At 43.3% G+C, this 18,656-nt stretch overlaps 1 protein-coding gene across 1 annotated transcript in view; it reads right to left on the reverse strand.

The window, feature by feature from the left end:
* The window catches only part of SLC7A6 (solute carrier family 7 member 6), a 46,011-nt gene that overhangs the window by 10,543 nt on the left and 16,812 nt on the right, over positions 1-18,656 (reverse strand). The window contains exons 3-5 of the mRNA XM_055000728.1: positions 13,282-13,407; positions 8,314-8,458; positions 7,322-7,445 (exon numbers count right to left, since the gene is read on the reverse strand). Coding sequence (XP_054856703.1) covers positions 7,322-7,445; positions 8,314-8,458; positions 13,282-13,407 — 395 coding nt within the window. The remainder of the gene's footprint in view (positions 1-7,321; positions 7,446-8,313; positions 8,459-13,281; positions 13,408-18,656) is intronic.

An 18,656-nucleotide genomic window follows, 5' to 3' on the forward strand; every position in this document is an offset into this window, starting at 1 on the left:
GAAATCTGGTTAAATCCTCACCTCCACAACTCTCCCAATTAGAAAGATTAAATCACAGATATGTACAAAAATCCGCAAGTTTCACTTTAGCAGCAGCCAAAGTCACCAGACAGATATTAATGAAACGGAAGCAAAAGGGGCAAGATGCCAGCAGGTTATCACTGCGTGAAATGCTTACATATGAGGCGCTATCCTAGGTTAACCTCAAGGGAATGATCAAGCATAATAATAAAGAGTCCAGTAGCACCTTTAAGACTAACCAATTTTATTGTAGCGTAAGCTTTCGAGAATCACAGTTCTCTTCGTCAGATGCATTGATCCTCTGGATCAAGCACAATGAAATTTTAAGACCTTTATTTCAAGAAATATCTTGAGTTACCCTATGCAATTCTCTTCATTTTCTCAGTCTAAAGGATCATCTCTCATATAAGTGCACCAGCTCCAGTCTTCATGCTGCCACCTCCTAACTGCTCCCCCACTTAAGGCTGCCCGCCTAGCTTCGAACAGAGCCTGTGCCTTCTCCATCGTCACTCCCGTTCTGTGGAACAAGGTCCTGGTGGCGGTGAGGGTGTGTGTACCTTCTTTAGAAATTTTCAGGAGGTAGTGCAAGGCCATTTTACTTGCCCGGTTTTTAACGAGCTGTAACTGGAGATTTTTCTGGCAGGGGGTAGTTATTGCTTTTAAACTGTAATGTTTTTAATAATGATTTGTAAAACATCGTGAATCACGAGGAAAGGCAGAATATAAATATTGAAATAAATAAATGAAGTAAATAGAAGTTTGGTTGGCATATTACACTTGAAACTTAAAAACGTATCTTTAATTTGAAATTAAAATGGTGTACCTTTAAATGCGCTGGTCTAAATCACTTTCCCCTGAAAGAGATGTGGTGAGAATAGCAAAATCTCTCCTAAAATGTACAGATGCAACACACTAAAATACATAGGACAGCTGACCAGATATACGGGCTGTCAAGCAGGAAAGCTCTACCTTGCTTCAGTGATTAAACTCACTGAGTGGCATTAGAAAAACTAATATAGTTTAATCCATTTTATGTCCAAACACTCCAAACACCAGCTTTTCTCTGCTGTACATCTGTAAAGTCAGATGACAGTTTTAAACTATAATAATAACAACTATGCTTATAAACCGCTCTTCTAGACAGATTAGTGCCTCACCCAAAGCAGCGAACAAGTTTGTGTTATTATTATCCTCACAATACAGCTGGGGAGCTGGGGCTGAGAGGAGTGGCTGACCCAAGGCCACCTACTGAGCTCATGGCAGTAGTGGGATTCGAACCGGTAGAGTGCTGATTTGCACCCAAACACTTCTCGGCCTTTTGGCTTTGAGGCTAAACATTTTCTACCAAGTTATCTGTCCTTATCAGTTTAATATACTCTGCACCCAAACCAGCCATAGGAGCTACAACAGCTCCTATGGTTTGTTGTGCTGTCTAAACTACATCTGTGTGTGTGTGTCTTAACCCAGAAACTGTAACGCTGTTGTAAGGATTGAAGCACGGTTCACTTTAAACACCTTAAAAAGCACTCTGTAAATGCTTAATGTTGTCTTCGCTGTTTTTTTCCTCTGAAATCTGCAGCTCGTCAATTCAAAATGAGTATTTTTATCAAAATGTATTTTGAGAACAGCAACAAAAGGACCTGGGCTTTGTAAAAGGGTTGTAAATGCAGTAAGAATCATACAAAACTGGAAAACTGCCCTATCTGAAGAGGAGAAAAATTATCTTGGGACAAGAGATATTTCAAGCAAACCTTTTTCAGGTTCGCTCTCTCACAGAAACTGCTAGAGGAAAACGCTTGATCAGCAGGCCTCGTTCCCCTTCCAAGTTTGCCAAAGAGGAAACATAACTTTCCTCCCCCGCCTCCTATTTTCCCAGTACAGGCTGACCCTTTGTTTTCAACTTCCACTGATCCTTGTCTATCGCCACAGAATTCTACAGACCTTATTTAATTAATCAACAATATGTTCCCTCTATAAGGCCTGAATGCTTTCTGTCATTGAATTAGGTTTGAAGCCAGGCAGGACCTTGAAAACACAATGGCAAAACACCTGCCTCTCCAGAACATTGGCCTTGGCAGATTTTGAACCAACACCTCTAGTTTCCACAGCCATTTAAACCACCATCTTGATATCCATAAAGGAGCCCAGTCCACTGAAATGTGCAGTGTAATCTCTTGTTAGACATACACAAAATCTCCAGATCACCTAATTTAGAGCCATTCTGAATTAGAATGGGTTGGGTAATTCCCTGGCCCCTTGTGCAGCGGGCGAATTGAGTGCTCTGTGGCGGGGCTGGAGCCTAATGCCTTCAGCTGTTATGGAAGGGGTCAGGAGATTCCCTGGCCCCTTGCGCAGCGGGCCAAGGGAGCGCTCTGCAGCATGGCTGCAGGCTGATGCCTACGGCCTCGTCGCATCCTTTGGCCACTGCGGAAGGGGTCAGGCTATTCCCTGGCCCCTTGTGCACCGAGACAAGGGAGCACTCCGCAGCGGGGTGAAGGCTGATGCCTACTGCCGTCGCATCCTTTGCCTGCTGCAGAAGTGGTCAGGTGATTCCCTGGCCGTTCCAGCAGCGAGCCAAGTGAGCAAGTGGCTAGTAAAGTGTAGGTTTAAACTTCCCGCCCCGCCGCTTATTTCACCTGATGGGCAGGGGAGAAGGGGATTCAGGCTGGAAGTTTAAAAGTTTTTTGGCGTGCTCCAAATCTTTATGGAACATACCGAAGCTGGTCAATAAGCAATTTGCCACTTCGGAAATTGCTTATTTCTGAAATTTTCCCCCGCTTCAGAAATTCCAAAGCGGGAAATGCGATTTTTTTTTCTTGCACACCCCTAGTGTGGACTACATGCAAGTTTCCTCAAAGAACTAGCTTTGGACACACTTGAGTGTTTTTTTTTTTTAATCACTGGAACCTTCAAACATAGAAATCCCATTGAACATCTGGTTTGACAGGACTTGTAGCAAATCTAAACAGGGTAATGGATTGTTCAGCCCCAAGTCTTCATTCTGAGTAAACACATCTAGAATTAGAACCCATTTTACTAGGCCAGAGCTGGCTCAAGCACAAATACAAAGATATATTTTCTATCCAGTTTCTAGGAGTATCTAAAGCAGGCAGGATTCTCTGTACCTTAACAGCAGCACTAACAAACAGAACAGCGTCTAAAGAACAATAAATTCAGTATTCCGTGAACGCGTTCTTTTCCTGAAACGCTGTTCCAGAAAACAGATTGTGTAAGGAAGGAAGAGTTAAAGGAGAATGAAGCTGACTAAACGGTTCAGTTTAGGAACTTTCAGAACTTTTCAACAGTTCAAAAATGCTGCCATGCTATGAACTAATCGTTGGGAGAAACTAGAGACCGAACATTGGAATGAAAAAATGCAAGCCACGTTAAGATGTCGCAATGAAATTTCTATCCGATCCCATGAGTTACACGTTGCAGCTGTGCTGTTTCTTTATCCTCTGAATCTAGACAGGTTTGTTGTGTAAATTAGCAAAGAGGCAAGAACAGTCTTGCTCCCATATGCAATCTTCAGTAAAAAAACCTGTTCTAGTCTGAAACTCTTGGAGCAGGGGGAATAATATGTCTCTGAACTGGAAAGCCAGAGCGGGCTGTAAACAGGAAAAGATGACTTCAAGAAAAGCCGGGGGGGGGGGCGGGGGGGCGGTGTATGTGTGTGGAGAGATTAAAGTAGGAAGTTGGTGGAGTGAACAGTTTATTGGGGACACAATGCTTGCAGGGTGAAAATATCAGACATGCAATGTGGGGAGGAAATAGCATATATACAACTTCTTGTAGGCAGAGACAGAGTGACAGAGTGCATAGCAGCAGCTGAGGGTGCAAACTTTTCTGCCTCCCTCCCTCCTGATGCAGTAAGCTGTGCCCTGTGACATGTTTATGCCCTTTGTAGCCCAACCATGAGGCTCTTCCGTACTGTTTGCAGATGGTAATCTGTCACTTGGGAGCTGCTACTCCTAAAGTGATATAATCATCACCCACTTCTACCAGCTGAAAACTTAGGAAGGGAAAGAAAGAGGTACTCCTAATTAATGGCAAAAAGGAAAATATGAGGAACAATATGTAAAATGTTTTAATTCCGATAATTTGCAAGAAACCCTACAGAATAACCATAAATACAAAAGAGCGAGATGTGTTTCTAAGACATTCAATCTGCTGCTCTAAAGAGAGAAAGAAAGCAGCCAGTTTAAGGAGTGCCCAAATTTGAGATTTTTCTCCCCTTCTTATCTCAATGGAATCATGTTTAAGATGTTACACTGTTTTTTAACATTATAGATCTTGATTTGCTTATGTGTTAACTGTCCAAGGAGGAGACATTAAACCACTGGTTTCAGTGGCAGTTAGTCTCCTGGAACATCTAGTTCTCACCAATTACAAAGAAAATTCTAACCAACTCCAATGCTGACGTGATCATCCAAACACAAACTGAAGCTATGTATTGTCGAAGGCTTTCACGGCCGGAGAACGATGGTTGCTGTGGGTTTTCCGGGCTGTATTGCCGTGGTCTTGGCATTGTAGTTCCTGACGTTTCACCAGCAGCTGTGGCTGGCATCTTCAGAGGTGTAGCACCAAAAGACCTCTTTTGGTGCTATACCTCTGAAGATGCCAGCCACAGCTGCTGGCGAAACGTCAGGAACTACAAGGCCAAGACCACGGCAATACAGCCCGGAAAACCCACAACAACCAACAAACTGAAGCTAGTTGTCTATCATTCCCCATGTAGACAATAAGTAAGATACAGAGTTGGAGTTCTTTATGACTGCTTCCTACAAAACAAACAGCTATCTTTTCTATGGTGAAGAGGGGCACACTGGAAAGGACAAGCAGATCCTAAACCGAAAGATGAGCAAGATTTAAGTCCAGTTGCCCCTTAAAGACCAACAAAGAGTTTCCAGGATATAAGCTTTTGTGAGTCAAGCTCCTTTCTTCAGATCAAAACTCGGGGCTTTTTTTCAGGGGGAACGCGGGGGACGGAACCTCTTGAAAATGGTCACATGGCTGGTGGCCCCGCCCCCTGATCTCCAGACAGAGGGGAGATTGACCTCCGCGCCACTAGGCAATCTAAACTCCCCTCTGTCTGGAGATCAGGGGGTGGGGCCACCAGCCATGTGACCATTTTCTCCACTGAGTTCCACCACCTCTTTTCCCAGAAAAAAAGCCCTGTCAAAACTTATACCCTGGAAACTCTTTGTTGGTCCTTAAGGTGCTACTGGATTTGAACTTTGCTCATCTGCAGCAGACCAACATGGCCACCTACCTGAAATCAATCTGAAAGAGTTGGTGTGATATCGCTGAAAGGTGGGATTGGACATGGAAAAACAAATCCCTGTAAAGCTCATTGGGCAAATGGCCCTCTCTCAGCCTGATCTTTCTCACACTGTCATTAACAAAATAAAACACCATCGCTCCTTGGAGAAAGAGCGGGATACAAACCAATTCAAGTTCAAACCAGCCAACATGACAGGAGTTAAAGTATTAAAGATCTTAAAAGAAAAGTCTGTATTTCTGTTCCATGTATGTGAATAGTAAAGGAGTTAAAGCACGTTGATGAATATCTGCTTGTATATTAACATTACCTCATGTAAGAGACAACAGGCCTTCAAATGTATTTGAAAAAAATAAAATGCTAACCTTTAAGGTAACAGAGTTCTACACATCACAACAGTTTTAGTGGGACTAGAAAGCAGAGATGTGATGTAACCTATCAAGCTTGAGATTGGCAAATTCAAACATTAGGCATGTCAACACCTGGTAAGTAAAGAGATAAAGATATAAGATAGCTGAGTCTCTTTTTCAATGTGTTTCAACATGACAATGCACAATGACAATGAAAGAAAAACAGGAATATCTTTCAACCAACCTCTTTCGGCATTAGCTAACAATTTGAAAAATACCTTTAAGAAGTAAGCAGCTGCAAGAGTGCTGGGGCTAGGTTTCTGAGGGGGTCCAGGCAGGATTCCAACAGGGGACTTTACCGACTTCATCCAATAACCTGCCATGACACCTCATGCTGCAGCCCATTGGTGGTCCAGTGGCTTAGCAACAGGCTGAGGTGGTGGACTGGGAAAGCACGTGGCATTTTCAATCTGGTGCCTTTGCTAGTGGTAAGAGCCCACTGCTGGTACATTTTACACTTTTGTACAGGGTTCATCAGAACTTACATGCGCCCTCCCCCAACTTAAGTGTTTCACTGTAAGGGAAAGCACACTTCGGAGTCTCCCCTGCAGCAAAATACAGGAACACTCATCTTGGTAAGCCCCTAAACCATTGTGAACCTCACAAAATACCCAACTTTGTCAATCTCTTAACATCCACGGGGGAGGGGCTGTAGCTCAGAGGTACAGTATCTGCTTGACATGCTGAAGGCCCCCAGTTCAATCACCAGTATCTCTGTGGAGAGTGCCCTGAAGTCATAGCTGACTTATGGTGACCCCTGGTGGGGTTTTCATGGCAAGAGACTAACAGAGGTGGTTTGCCATTGCCTGCCTCTGCAACCCTGGTCTACATTGGAGGCCTCCCATCCAATTACTAACCAAGGCCAACCCTGCTTAGCTTCTGAGATCTGATGAGATCAGGCTCACCTGGGCCAACCAGTTCAGGGCACCCAGTATCTCTAGGTGTGTGTGTGTGGGGGGGGGGAGCTCAGGTAATAGGCAATGTGAAAGACCTCCACATGAGACCCTGGAGAGCCACTGTCCACGTGAGTAGACAATACTGTCCCTGATAGACCAATGATCTGACTCAGCAGAAGGCAGCTTCATGTGCTCCTAAGTCCTGCACTACTGTTTCTGCACAGGCTGCGTTTCAGTCTATCATAAGCTACTAAGCCTGGGGGGAACGCACAGGTTACTTGCCGCAGATTTAAGGCTCTTAACAGCATTCCTGAAGGTGGTTCTCAGTTTCACTTTGGACAATCGCTGCCAGTTCACCCACACATGAAAGAAAAATGGATCCAAGTCCATTGGAAAAGGCAGTCAACTCATAAATGGTGGCTAAGCAGAAACTGGCACACTTTAGCTTTATTTTTTAAAAAACCAACCCAGCTCAGAATTGATGGTAACCAAGAAGCAGGGCTTTTTTTCAGCTGGAACGCGGTGGAACGGAGTTCCGGAACCTCTTGAAAATGGTCACATGGCTGGTGGCCCCGCCATGTGACCATTTTCTCTGAGGGCAATCCACTGAGTTCCACCACCTCTTTTCCCACCACCTCTTTTCCCAGAAAAAAAGCCCTGCCAAGAAGTACATCCTTAACACACAAAAAAACACAGAACAATATCTGACTTACCACTGCCACTGCATCACTAGAAAGTATAGCATTAATATCCAGCACCGTGTAGTAAGCTACATTGGTCAAAATGTAGATAACTGTCACAATTGGCATAGAAACTGCAATCGCCAGTGGCAGGTTCCTGGTTAATTGAAACAAAAACAGCTTTAGAAATGGTAACAGTGCAAGAGTCTCATTCCTCTGAAAAATGCATTCTTGAAATCTGGCAGTCAGCTATTTACAATCATATTTAGATAGCTTAAGTATAAAAGCCACAAGTGAAAATTAAGCCTCCTATTCAAATAGCAACAGGGCCTCGTTCTGTTGAGGTAGAAAAGTATCCCTGGGCAGTACCCACTTCAGAATTGCAGCCAGTCATGGAAGGCTACACTAGAACCCTTCTTACCATACCAACTTATTAGATTTATACATGCAGGGAGATGAATTTTGGGTTTTTTTTAATGAAAGAACATTCAATTTGCAAATGCCTATTCGAAGTGATACAGCTGAGACGACATCTTCAGGTCTAATCCCACCATGCAATGAAATGTGGCAGAAAAATCATATTGTTTGTATTTAGGTATCTATCATACAATTTTTGTGTTAACTACAAAAGGCTCTTCAATGAGTTATGAAATTTGAGTCCTATGCGCTTTCAGCGTACACTGAACCATATTTAAATGCCATGGTTGCTAATAAAACTGTGTACTGCAGTCATCTACATGTTAACATGAGTTAGAGTTACCAAAACAATCCTGCTAGTCATGAAAGTTAATACATCCAGTACTGTCAACCCTGATCATTTGCTTCAGTCCGCCAAGCTTTTCTTAAGGAGTTTCTTTTAGACTTCATAGCCTCGTAGGCTGCTCTCCAAGTTGTCAGTGTAAAATACTTCTTTAGCTACCAAGATCAAATTCCCTGTCAGCTCAGGACAAAAATTTTAAGTGACAGACCCCTCTAGATATCTCAAAATTCAATTTAATGAAGCAACACCTTTTAGAAACATTTACCTTTCGGGATTTTTTATTTCTTCAGTTACAAAATTAAGCGTGTCCCAACCTGAGTATGAGAACAAGGCAGAGTAAAGTGCAAGAGAAATGCCCCCAAGGTTCCAAGACGATCCCTCAAAAGAGTCCTGAAAGTGTTGCGAGTATCCTATGCACAAAAGGAAAAATACAGAAATTGGTACATTTTTGACATATACAAGATTACATTGTTTACATGAAGTTGGAATATAAGACAAGAATGAAATCTCCTTGAAGGGGGTATACAGAGATCTAATCTACACGGGCAGTTGAATAAGATGGTAGAGTAGACTGTACCACTTTCAACTACAGGCTCAAGAGACTATTTTTTAATGCTTCCAACCAAGCAAAACGATAACTAGCACAGAGCCTCTCTCTGTGATGCCCTACTTTTTTGCCTGCAGCCAACCCTTCAGCCTTCTAATTCTGGTGCGTATATAGATTGGGCCTCATTTTCTCTCTTTTCTGTTTGCCTTTCAAAGTGAAAAAGGCAACTTCAATTTTGCTTGACTACTAAGAAAGGCCAGTTCAATGCACAGCCAACTCACAGCAGCCAACATAAGGCAAGCTCACAGCAAGCACTACAAAGGCCTGAAATTCAATCGGAAGCTGACACAACTGACTGGCCATGATCCCTTGCTGAAGACTGTGGAATAATCCTGCATATCCTAATATGTCTATTTTAAAATATAATTTAAAACACAAAAAAATTAGTTATCTTATCGTTATAGCATCCATTTTACTATTCAGTCACTGATCTTTTCCTTTCACTTCCAGTGTTTTTTAATTGCACACATTACATACAAAATGTCAAATGCATGTATATAAGAGACAATCATTTCACAAATAGGGAGAATGCAAAGAATTCATCTTACTGGAGAAACAAAACCAAACATCATGAAGACCCTCAAACTTTCTTTGGAAAAGTTGACAGTGGCATGAACCTAAAGAGACTGAAACCCTCACGCAGGGTTGTGCAGGTTTGGATTAATCTCTCTCTCTCTCTAAGCCAAACTACATGAGACAAATTACACGTGTACGACACATGAATGCGCTTACACGTGTTTCTCCCTTGCTTTCCTGTTCACTTGCACAATGCAGCTACACTGACCTCGATCCCGTGCTTGGATTTGCATGTTTTTCCCCCCCATTCCTCCCAGACGAGAGACAGTATCCCATGATGCACCTTCTCTTTGCACATGCTCAAACCTTCCTCTGCAGCCTTCCTGAGAGGGAGACTTGTTTATTCAATTGGATGTATGGGGGGGAGGAAACCCACGGGGTTTCCTGGGGGGAGGGGGCTGAAAACGGGGCTTCCACACCTCTGCAGAGATCTTGCATCTTGGCCTGCCATGAAGGGGGGCATCTATGCAAAGGGGGGTGGGCAATCCCCACGTCAAAAGCCACAGAGTGTCTCTTGCTGTCAGCCAGCAACAACTCTTTCCTGCCTGTTTGTCCTCAGCCACCTCCGTTCTCCATTATTATTTACGGGGAAAACTATGGGGGCTATCCAGGGGGATGGGGGTGGCATTTTGCAAAATAAATCTACAGTCAGTTTGAAGCCCCTCAAAGTAGCTGCCAGTAGCCACTCCAGTTTTTACTATTAAAGGGACAGGAAGGGGGGGACCCATGGATCATGCTTTTCCTGGGGTTCAATCTCTCTGAAACTTGGGGGATCTTTAGAGGACAGTGAGGACTAGCTCCCCTGCAAATTTGGTGGATTTTGCTTGCAAAATGCCACCCCTATCCAGATTAAAGGCAAAACAGTTTGAGTGTAGGCTGGACCTAAAGGCAGAAAGAGGGGAGAGAGAAGTGTAAGCTGCTTAAAATCGACGCTCCGCAATGGCGACTCACTGATTATGACTATGGACACTCGCAACCACGATACACTGGCTACCCAACATGTGCATGGACTGGGGCTACAGGACACATGTTCATCAGGAGTAAAATGGACACAGGCAGGAAGGAACAGACATGATTCTAGACACTCGCATGACCTCATGTAATTCGTCTCGTCTAGTTTGGCTCTATGATGTTTATCCACAGAGGAAGGCAGCTACCAACAGGCCCCCAAACAACATTTCCCAAGACACAGAGGGATCTCTTTCTTGGCAGGATCATTTAGGACCAGGGGAGGAAGAGCTATTACCTGCACAATCTAAATGGATGATCTTTCCAATTTCACATCTCTAGGCATGAAAGTTAAAGCTACACCAATTTAAAGCAATTAACAAAAAAGTCTTTCTATCAGTAACATCCAGCAAGATGAGGGTTTGGACCCAACCCAAAGGTATCAGTCAATAGTAGAGGTGGAATTTTTCTATGAGCCATTAAGCCAATCAGTTATGGACAATGAGGCTTCACATCATTTGTTAATTTGGGTTTATTCAATGTTAAAGTCAGTTTTGAAGCTAGGATGGAGCACGTTACAAGAGGCAGATGTGGTATAAAAGGAAATTATCAAGTAGTGATGTTCTTAACTATTACACTTTATCCACTTGAAAGAAAGCTTACTGTGATTTCAGAAACAGTGGATCAGAGACACTGGGATGCTAACAATACTAGCCAAATGGCACTCTCCTGGGAATAAGCTCTGTCAGGTTTTTCTTTGGGCACCACGGTATTGAGCACTGCAGTGCCTGGCTTTGATCCAAGGGGGGGGGGGGCATCAGGGATACTGCAGGACCCTGCTCTGTGGAAGGAGGGGCAGTATACATCACCCTGACACCCTCTCAGTCCACTCGCCGGCCTGCTCAACCTGCCCCAGCTGTCTCTCACACTGCTCTCCTTCTCCTTCTTCAACAGCCCTTCTTCCTTTTTGCGCACATCTTCTCTCCTTCTTCGTCATCCTTCTCCACTCCATCACTCCTCCTTCACAACAACCCACCACACCCTGTGTGTGGACTTCCCTTTTACCCCTTCACCGATTTCCTGCTCCACTTGTCAGCCACGCCCCCTTCTGGCACTCTAGCCACACCCTTGGCTGACTCAGGCAACTGCCCCTGGGTTTGTTCTGCAGGCTGTCCAGGGCAGGCACACCTGTGCCTTCTTGGCTGGCTGCCAAGCTTTTCCTGTAGAGTGCCTCAGGCAGCTCCAGCTGTGGCTGCTTGCCTTGCCCCACCTGGCTCTGGCTAATCCCTTCTAGCCTGCCTGCAGGTTGGGGTGTGGCTCCGTGGTGCCTTGACTGCCTTCCCTCTACTGCTGGTAAGGTTTCTGGCGGGCTAGCTGCTGGTGGGCTCTCCCTGCTGCCTGTGCCCTTTCCTTCTGGCCTGGCTTCCTCTTGGTTGTCCTTACTGTCCCTGCTTGGGTTCCTAGACTCCCACTGGAGGGTGGGGCTTGCTGGCCTCCATCTGCCCCTTCTAACCCTCTGAGGCTTGGGTGCGTCTTTCCCTCCCTCCTGTGCTGGCAGGTTCTGGCCCTGGGTGCCTGCTGGGGTATCTGAGCGGCTGTCTCCCAGCTGTCTCCTGTCCCCCCCTCCTGGCAAGTCCAGGGGCTGCGTCTCAGACCCGGGACAAGCTCCATCAATAGACTACAATTCCACTCTCCAATAACTAGCAGTAATAAGAACACTGACTTGACTTTTTTCAATTGTATGCCTAAGATGGAAAAAGCAGTTTCATAAATACATTTTTTAAAAATGTTTTATTTAGCATGAACTGCACTAAATAGGACTAAAGCGTTTCTTAGCCAGAAATCTTTGCAATGTTTAAGATGACCATGCCATGTCCAAGTCTTTTCTCATTATTTTCATATCTTTAATCTCCCTGCACAGACTAGGAAGATGAAACAGCAGCCACGTTAGAAGAGAGACAATTAAGTTACAAGATTTTAAAAACAAAAATCATATTGTCAGGAGAAAGGTAACTGTGTTATGTTACATCCACAGGCACAAAAGATGTGTGTGTGTGTGGGGGGGGGGGGGGAACAGGTACCACAGCTCTTTTAAATATGAAAAGGACAAATAGTACAAAACACATTTTCAGCACAGTGGAAATAGGCTTCCTATTTCCCTCTCAGCACACTAAGAAATCTTCCAAAATAAACAGGAATAAAAGCTTACACACACATACTTGCCTCAATATCTGGAATACTATAATTCACAGAAAAAAGTAAGCAGGCCCAGTTGTTTAAAACTGAACAATAGACAAGGGAAACAAACACACAATTGAAGGGGAAAGTGCAGAGTTCTTTTGCTTCTAAGTTGCAACCTTGCCAAAGCCAGCTGCGCACAGAAGTTGCATGGGTTGCTTTTAAGAGGCCCTCATTTGTTGAGTTTCCAGACCAACATGCTGCTAAACTAGTATAAAAAAGTAGTATTTTAAAAAAAATTAACTGAAACTTTAAAAAGCAGCCACTTTACAGCTGGAAGTACAGTGTGACCAAGTGCAATCCAATGCACATCACTAACCACTATACGCATGCGCTGAGCATATCACACATGAAAGTGTATGCCCCAATGTACAAGTTAAGTTGCATGCTTGTTATCAATTGTGTGAAATAGCCTTAAATAGTTGCTTTTTTGAGACTATGGATAGTTTCACATGAGCAGCACCAAATTGCAAAACCTTTCACACACTCAAAACAGTGTACACAATGTTCCTTTTTAACTCTGGAAATCAATTAATATGTATTATGTTTAACTGAAATACAAATGAAGGTTATTAACACTGACTGATTCCAAGTTGTCTTCTTTATTCAATTAAGCCACTAATTTACAACAGGTTCTCATTATGAACTCAGTTTTTGTTCTTACCTGAAGTAACATGATCATGCAAGTTCTGAGTTTCCTAACTGAAGTTGGCCCACGTAAAGCTCATTACCATGGATAACCTTAGCTTTGGGGGAGACCAATAACTGTTGAGGATATTTTTCATGAACAATCCAACAGGTGCTCCTTAATATTTGTCTTCTGGTAAATACAAACTTCCATGCATCGAGCTGTTAATCTCTTACCCTGGGATAGTTTAACAACTCCTGTTACGATGATCACAATAAGGGCAGTGACTTTGGCATAGGTGAAAGCATCCTGAACCCTGGTTCCCCACTTAACATAGGCACAATTTATAAAGGTTAGAAGACCTAGGAGACAAAAAGGGAAGCAAGGAAGACGTTAGAAAGTGTTCTGCTATCAAGCACGGGCTTGAAATTCTGCTCCATGCCAGAGTTAACACGCCACAACTACATATTAGTGCAAATAAGTTCAGCAAGCTGGGTTAAGCAGAACTGTGGTGTGTAAAAGAGTTCGTATCAGCGGTCTCCGTTTCTCATCACCTACTTAGCACAAAATAGAGATGAATTCAAGACATACACACTTTATACGGAGAGGTTCTAACACATGAGAATATTTCTTGGCCCTAGTCCCAACCCACTCATCCTCTTTAGGGATATTATCCTGCATTTGACACATTCACAGCAAAGACTGATTAGCAAACAGTTTTTATTTTAACCAACATTCTTAGTGAAAACAAGAAGTTCCACTTAGGAACTCCTTTATTAAACAACATCAAAGAATGTCAGTTAATTAATTAAACACCATTGTTAAGACTAGAGGGTTAGGTAAGCTTAAGAGTAGTTACAAAATGCTTTTGTACAGTTTAAAATATGGCAAGCGGCCATATATAATTCCCTGTTGAATGAGGAAATTGTTTTAAAAGTACAGAAGAGCTCTACACAATTATCTGTTCAATGAGCTCTAAGAAGCAAAATTGTTTATAATGGGAAAGCATGGTTAATATTAGTAAAATTGCAATCTCCTTCCTGTTAAGTCAGTTGTGAAGAAATAGTAAATCATCATGCAGCAATAATGTAAACTTTAATAATGTAAACTTTAATATCAGCTTTTTAAAACCCTCAGCTATGCTCCAGAGAAGACTTAAGATTTCAATAAACAAGAGAACAAGCAAGCACAGCACCCCAGAATCCAAAATCCTCTATTTAATTGGGTATATCTGTAAATCAAGTGGTTTTTAAAAAAAAAAACACACAAAAAACATGCCTAGGCATACTGTCCTCTCTTTTCCTCTTCCAGTCTTACATGCCAATTTCTGGGTGCCAAGACATCCAAATTGGGCACCCAAATTGAGTGCTAGGCTCCAACCATGACTTGCAATCCCACTTCAAATCATGCTTTCAGATCATAGTTTGGAGAGCAGCTCTATCTTTCCCCGTTTGGATATCATAGCAAAAATGTTTAGAGCAATCCTCAAATGGAAAGAGGAAATTAGAGCATGAGAACAGAGGTGGGGAGCCTGCGTTACATTACCAGTCCTTCCAGCACTGATTTGCAAAATTGTCTGAACCGAGCCACAGTGATCACATTTAATAATGATCAATTAATTGTGAATTAAACAGATGGAAGGTGGTGCTTCTTTTGAAGACTTCTATTATTATACTCCCAATGCAACAGCAAATATGGAGAATATTCAAAGTAATGCCATCACTACCCTCTATTGAATTAATCTAAACAAACTAATTACTGTTTTCATTAACAAACTAAATGGAAGACATGGGATGGTGGGCAAGGAAAACTGATCTATCCAAATATTCAAGGGATGCTTAACTTACTACCATATACTGCAAAACAAATTATTTCTGCCAAGTCAGGGCTAGCCAGTCTAGAAACAGGGAATATCTTGTGACAACAGCCCAAAGTACTTATGAAATGACTCGGTAAACATAAGTATGATGAAATCTCGCAGCTTCAGTTGAGCAGATAGTAACCAGGTTATCAGGCACGTTTCCATCCCCAACTACCTTGACCTGTCTTCTCAAGAGGTAAGGAGGGCGACATATATATTATATGCTATTTGAAAAACACCTCTGATTTATGCAGCAATGAACCAGTGCTCTGACCTATCACTGGACAGAAAATCTGCTCTCAACTCACTCTTGCAGGTGGAAAATGATGGCACTTCTCCAAATATAAAATAATCATGTAGGCAGGTCCTTATTGTAAGAAAAAAATTAGGCTGGAGTCTTGCCTGCCAAGCTCAACTACAGACACTCCTAGAAATTTAGTTGAATTTCATTGGTGGTAGGAAGCCAAGCCCATAAGTTCTGGTCACATATGAACAGAAAATGGCACAACCAGAAAATGCATAAAAGTGGCAACACAGATTCAGAGACTCTAGTTACTTTGACAACTATTTAAAAAGACAAGTGAAAATAAAATAACGAGAGGGAGACAATGAGATTGCTCTGCTCTAGTTTGGACAGACTTGAATGGGGGATGGGAGAAAGCACTTTGCAAGAATACTTATCACCTAGGGATAATAATTGAACAATACACCTAATAATACTTCGGTCACACTAAGTATCATTTAGGGATGCGTCCCCCTCATCCTATCCAGAATTTGAGCATGCAAGGCATACTGAAGAAATTAGATATACAAGTACCCACAAGACAGCTATCTATGGATATAAAATATTTCATTTCAAGCCACCAAATCATTTTCTAGTTTACTCACAGGGGATTTATTAGATCTGAAGTCTGAGGATGTAACCCTTTCAAATTTTATTACCAACACACAAAATGGAGCCAGAGGGGATTAAGCCCCACTGATAGAAGAGAATCTATTTTCAAAGTAACCCATTGTAGGATCAATGTATTTCCTGTCTTCTGCAACTGAATAAAGTATTTTACAGCCAGGATTTGGTAGAGAGCTGATCTGATCCTGAGATGGAACAAGGACTTGCCATCCTCTGACAGGTTTGCCCATGAGCTGGGAAGTTCCCGAAGTTCCTAGTTCATTAGAGAACCAGTAGTGATGGGATGAGATCTTCCCTCCACGGATAGGATCTCTTCACGGATTGCCACCCAGAACCATTAGCTAACTTCATCAAGAAGTCTAGAGATGTCTCCCCACTAGCCCCCACAATCTGCTTCCTCTATACCCTAGCCTAGGAATCCCAGAGACACCATCCCCCTCAAGAGACAGTAATCTGACTACTGATGGAAAGTCACAAGCAAAGTCGGCACTGGGCTGCAATGCCCAATCCTGTACAAAACGAAGTTCTATGAATAAGAACAACGCCTTAACTTACCAATAGGACCACAGCGTGCAACTCACTGCCAGTACTATCATGTCAGTGTCAAGGAAGCAATTGCTGGGTCTGGCAGTAGCTTCCCATCCACTACCTCCCACGTTATGTGTCAGGAATGCATTTACCTACTTTCTTGCTGGACTTTCCATAGAAGCACAGATGGTCCACTCTATTAGATGCCAAACCCCACAACAAAACCCTTTTATTTCAAAAGGTTTTTTTAGCGACATGGTTGTTTTGTAAAGTCTTTGGCTGCTGTTGCATTTTTAAATTACAATACTTTTTAAAAATTTCCTCTGTAAAAATTGGGGGGGGGGGGAGATACATTTGCTGTTTTTACGAGTTACCTTTAAATGTGTTTAATTACTGCAGTTTGCGATGCCATTACGATGATTTGGGGGGTAGCAATCTGCTACTAGGCTAAACAGCTTTCTCCCTCTAACTACGACTTGGCACACATGCACATCCTCACACACACTCTCAGGACATGCTGGAAGCAGTTAAATTCAATATAATTTATTTATTCTGACCTTGATTTGCAGCACCATCCTAAGCAGAGTTATGCTCCAAGTCCACTGAAGCCTACAGACTTAAAAGGGGGCAAAGTAAGCTTAGGATGTCACTATCAGTCTCTGCTTCATGGCTGGCGATGGTATCTGTGAATTTTATGGTTTGGCTTTAAGAGGCTTGTGACTTCCCAATCCCTTGGATTTGGAATGCCATATTGGGTACAATATCAGAATCCGACACCAGATCAGCCTGTACTAGGGTCACAGAGAACCTGTGTCAGAATATCCCCAAACCAAATGGTCTCTCAGCCCCTCTGCTTCTATGTATTTTCCCCAGCTTCTGCTTGCTCCACAGTAGCAAAGAGGCACTTGTGGTTAATTACTGACACTTGCTCCTCTTTCACCTTTTGATGGCTGGTGCTTTCGGAGAAGCTTGGGCGGCTTCTGCTTGTAACTTTGGACAGGAAGCCCACAAGTGGCCTGTCCCTCCATCGTAAGAGCATTTTCTAACCTGGGGCCAGGTCCAATTAGCTAAATTAGGAGCTTTCTTAGCTTCAGCTTGTACAGAAGCCCCTTTCCATTTGGGCTGAGAATCAACCTTCCCACCCCTCTGGAACCCCTTTCCCTTCCTTTCCCAAATGGGAAGTCCTCCAACCCATCTGATCCAAAATTTCTGATGCCTCAGTGGCATCTTTAATCTTTTTGTCCTTTACCAGACATTTTAGTTCCTTGGTGGAATTGGAGTAAAATTGGTCTAGCACCATTAGTTGGAATAAATCCTCTAAGTCCCCCACTTTTGCTTCCTCCAGCCATCTCCTACCAAACTCACTCATTTTTACCATACATTCATTGTAAGTTTTGCACTGCAGTGGGGACAAGCCCTGGAAATGCTTCCGAAAGTGGTGAGCCCTCATTTTGAACCTTTTAAAAACTGTGGCTTTGAAATCCTTAAAAGTTATTCCCCCCTCCCACCTTAGACATACTGTTGTAAATAGCAGCTAGCTCTCCAAGTAAAATGCTTGTGGGGTAGGACATGTAGTCAGCCTCCGCAATCCCCGACTGAGGAGCCACTTTCTCAAAGGTTGAGAAATCAACTGAGGGGTCTTCCCCCTCCTGGTAGGGAATAAAATATTTCAGGGTAACTCCCCCCCCCGCGCTTTGTTCAGCCTGCAGGTCCGTCATCTGAAAGAGGTGGTTCTGCTGCTGCTCCTGCATCTTCTCCCTTCTCTCCTACAGCTTTTCCTCCCTCTCAAGCCACCGCTCCTGCATCTTCAGCTTCTTGATCTAGATCTCCTGTTCCTGCCTTTCCTTCTCTGTCAGCAACCACAACTTCTCCAGCTCTAGCTCCCTGAGCCTGCCCTCGTCCTGCTGGCCACTCTAACCGGTCTGTTGACATGTATGATGAAAGCCCTCATTTCATCTGCGGTCCAGTTCTCATAATCTATCTGCTGTTTCTGGCATTCTTCCTGCAGCTCTTCCTTTGTCGTCCTCAGCCCTTTCACTTGCTCAGCTAACTCCATCCTACTGAGCCTAATCTGACTCTACCCACAAATCCCAAACCTTCCATTGCTCTCTTTTGTATGCCAAATTTGGATTATTATCCCACCACTGCCACCAAGTGTGGCAAAACAGCCCCATTGACCAGTGAGCACTGCTCCTTCTTGCCCTCTGGGGTGACTGAGGTTAACTGGTGTCAGTCCAAGTCTCCACTTGGCACGTGCCACCCTCTTGATGCCCCCCCAGCCCTCTGAGGGGCTTCTGCTCTTTCTGTCTTGT

This window comes from Eublepharis macularius, chromosome 16 (assembly GCF_028583425.1).
Source record: "Eublepharis macularius isolate TG4126 chromosome 16, MPM_Emac_v1.0, whole genome shotgun sequence".
Lineage (NCBI taxonomy): Eukaryota > Metazoa > Chordata > Lepidosauria > Squamata > Eublepharidae > Eublepharis > Eublepharis macularius.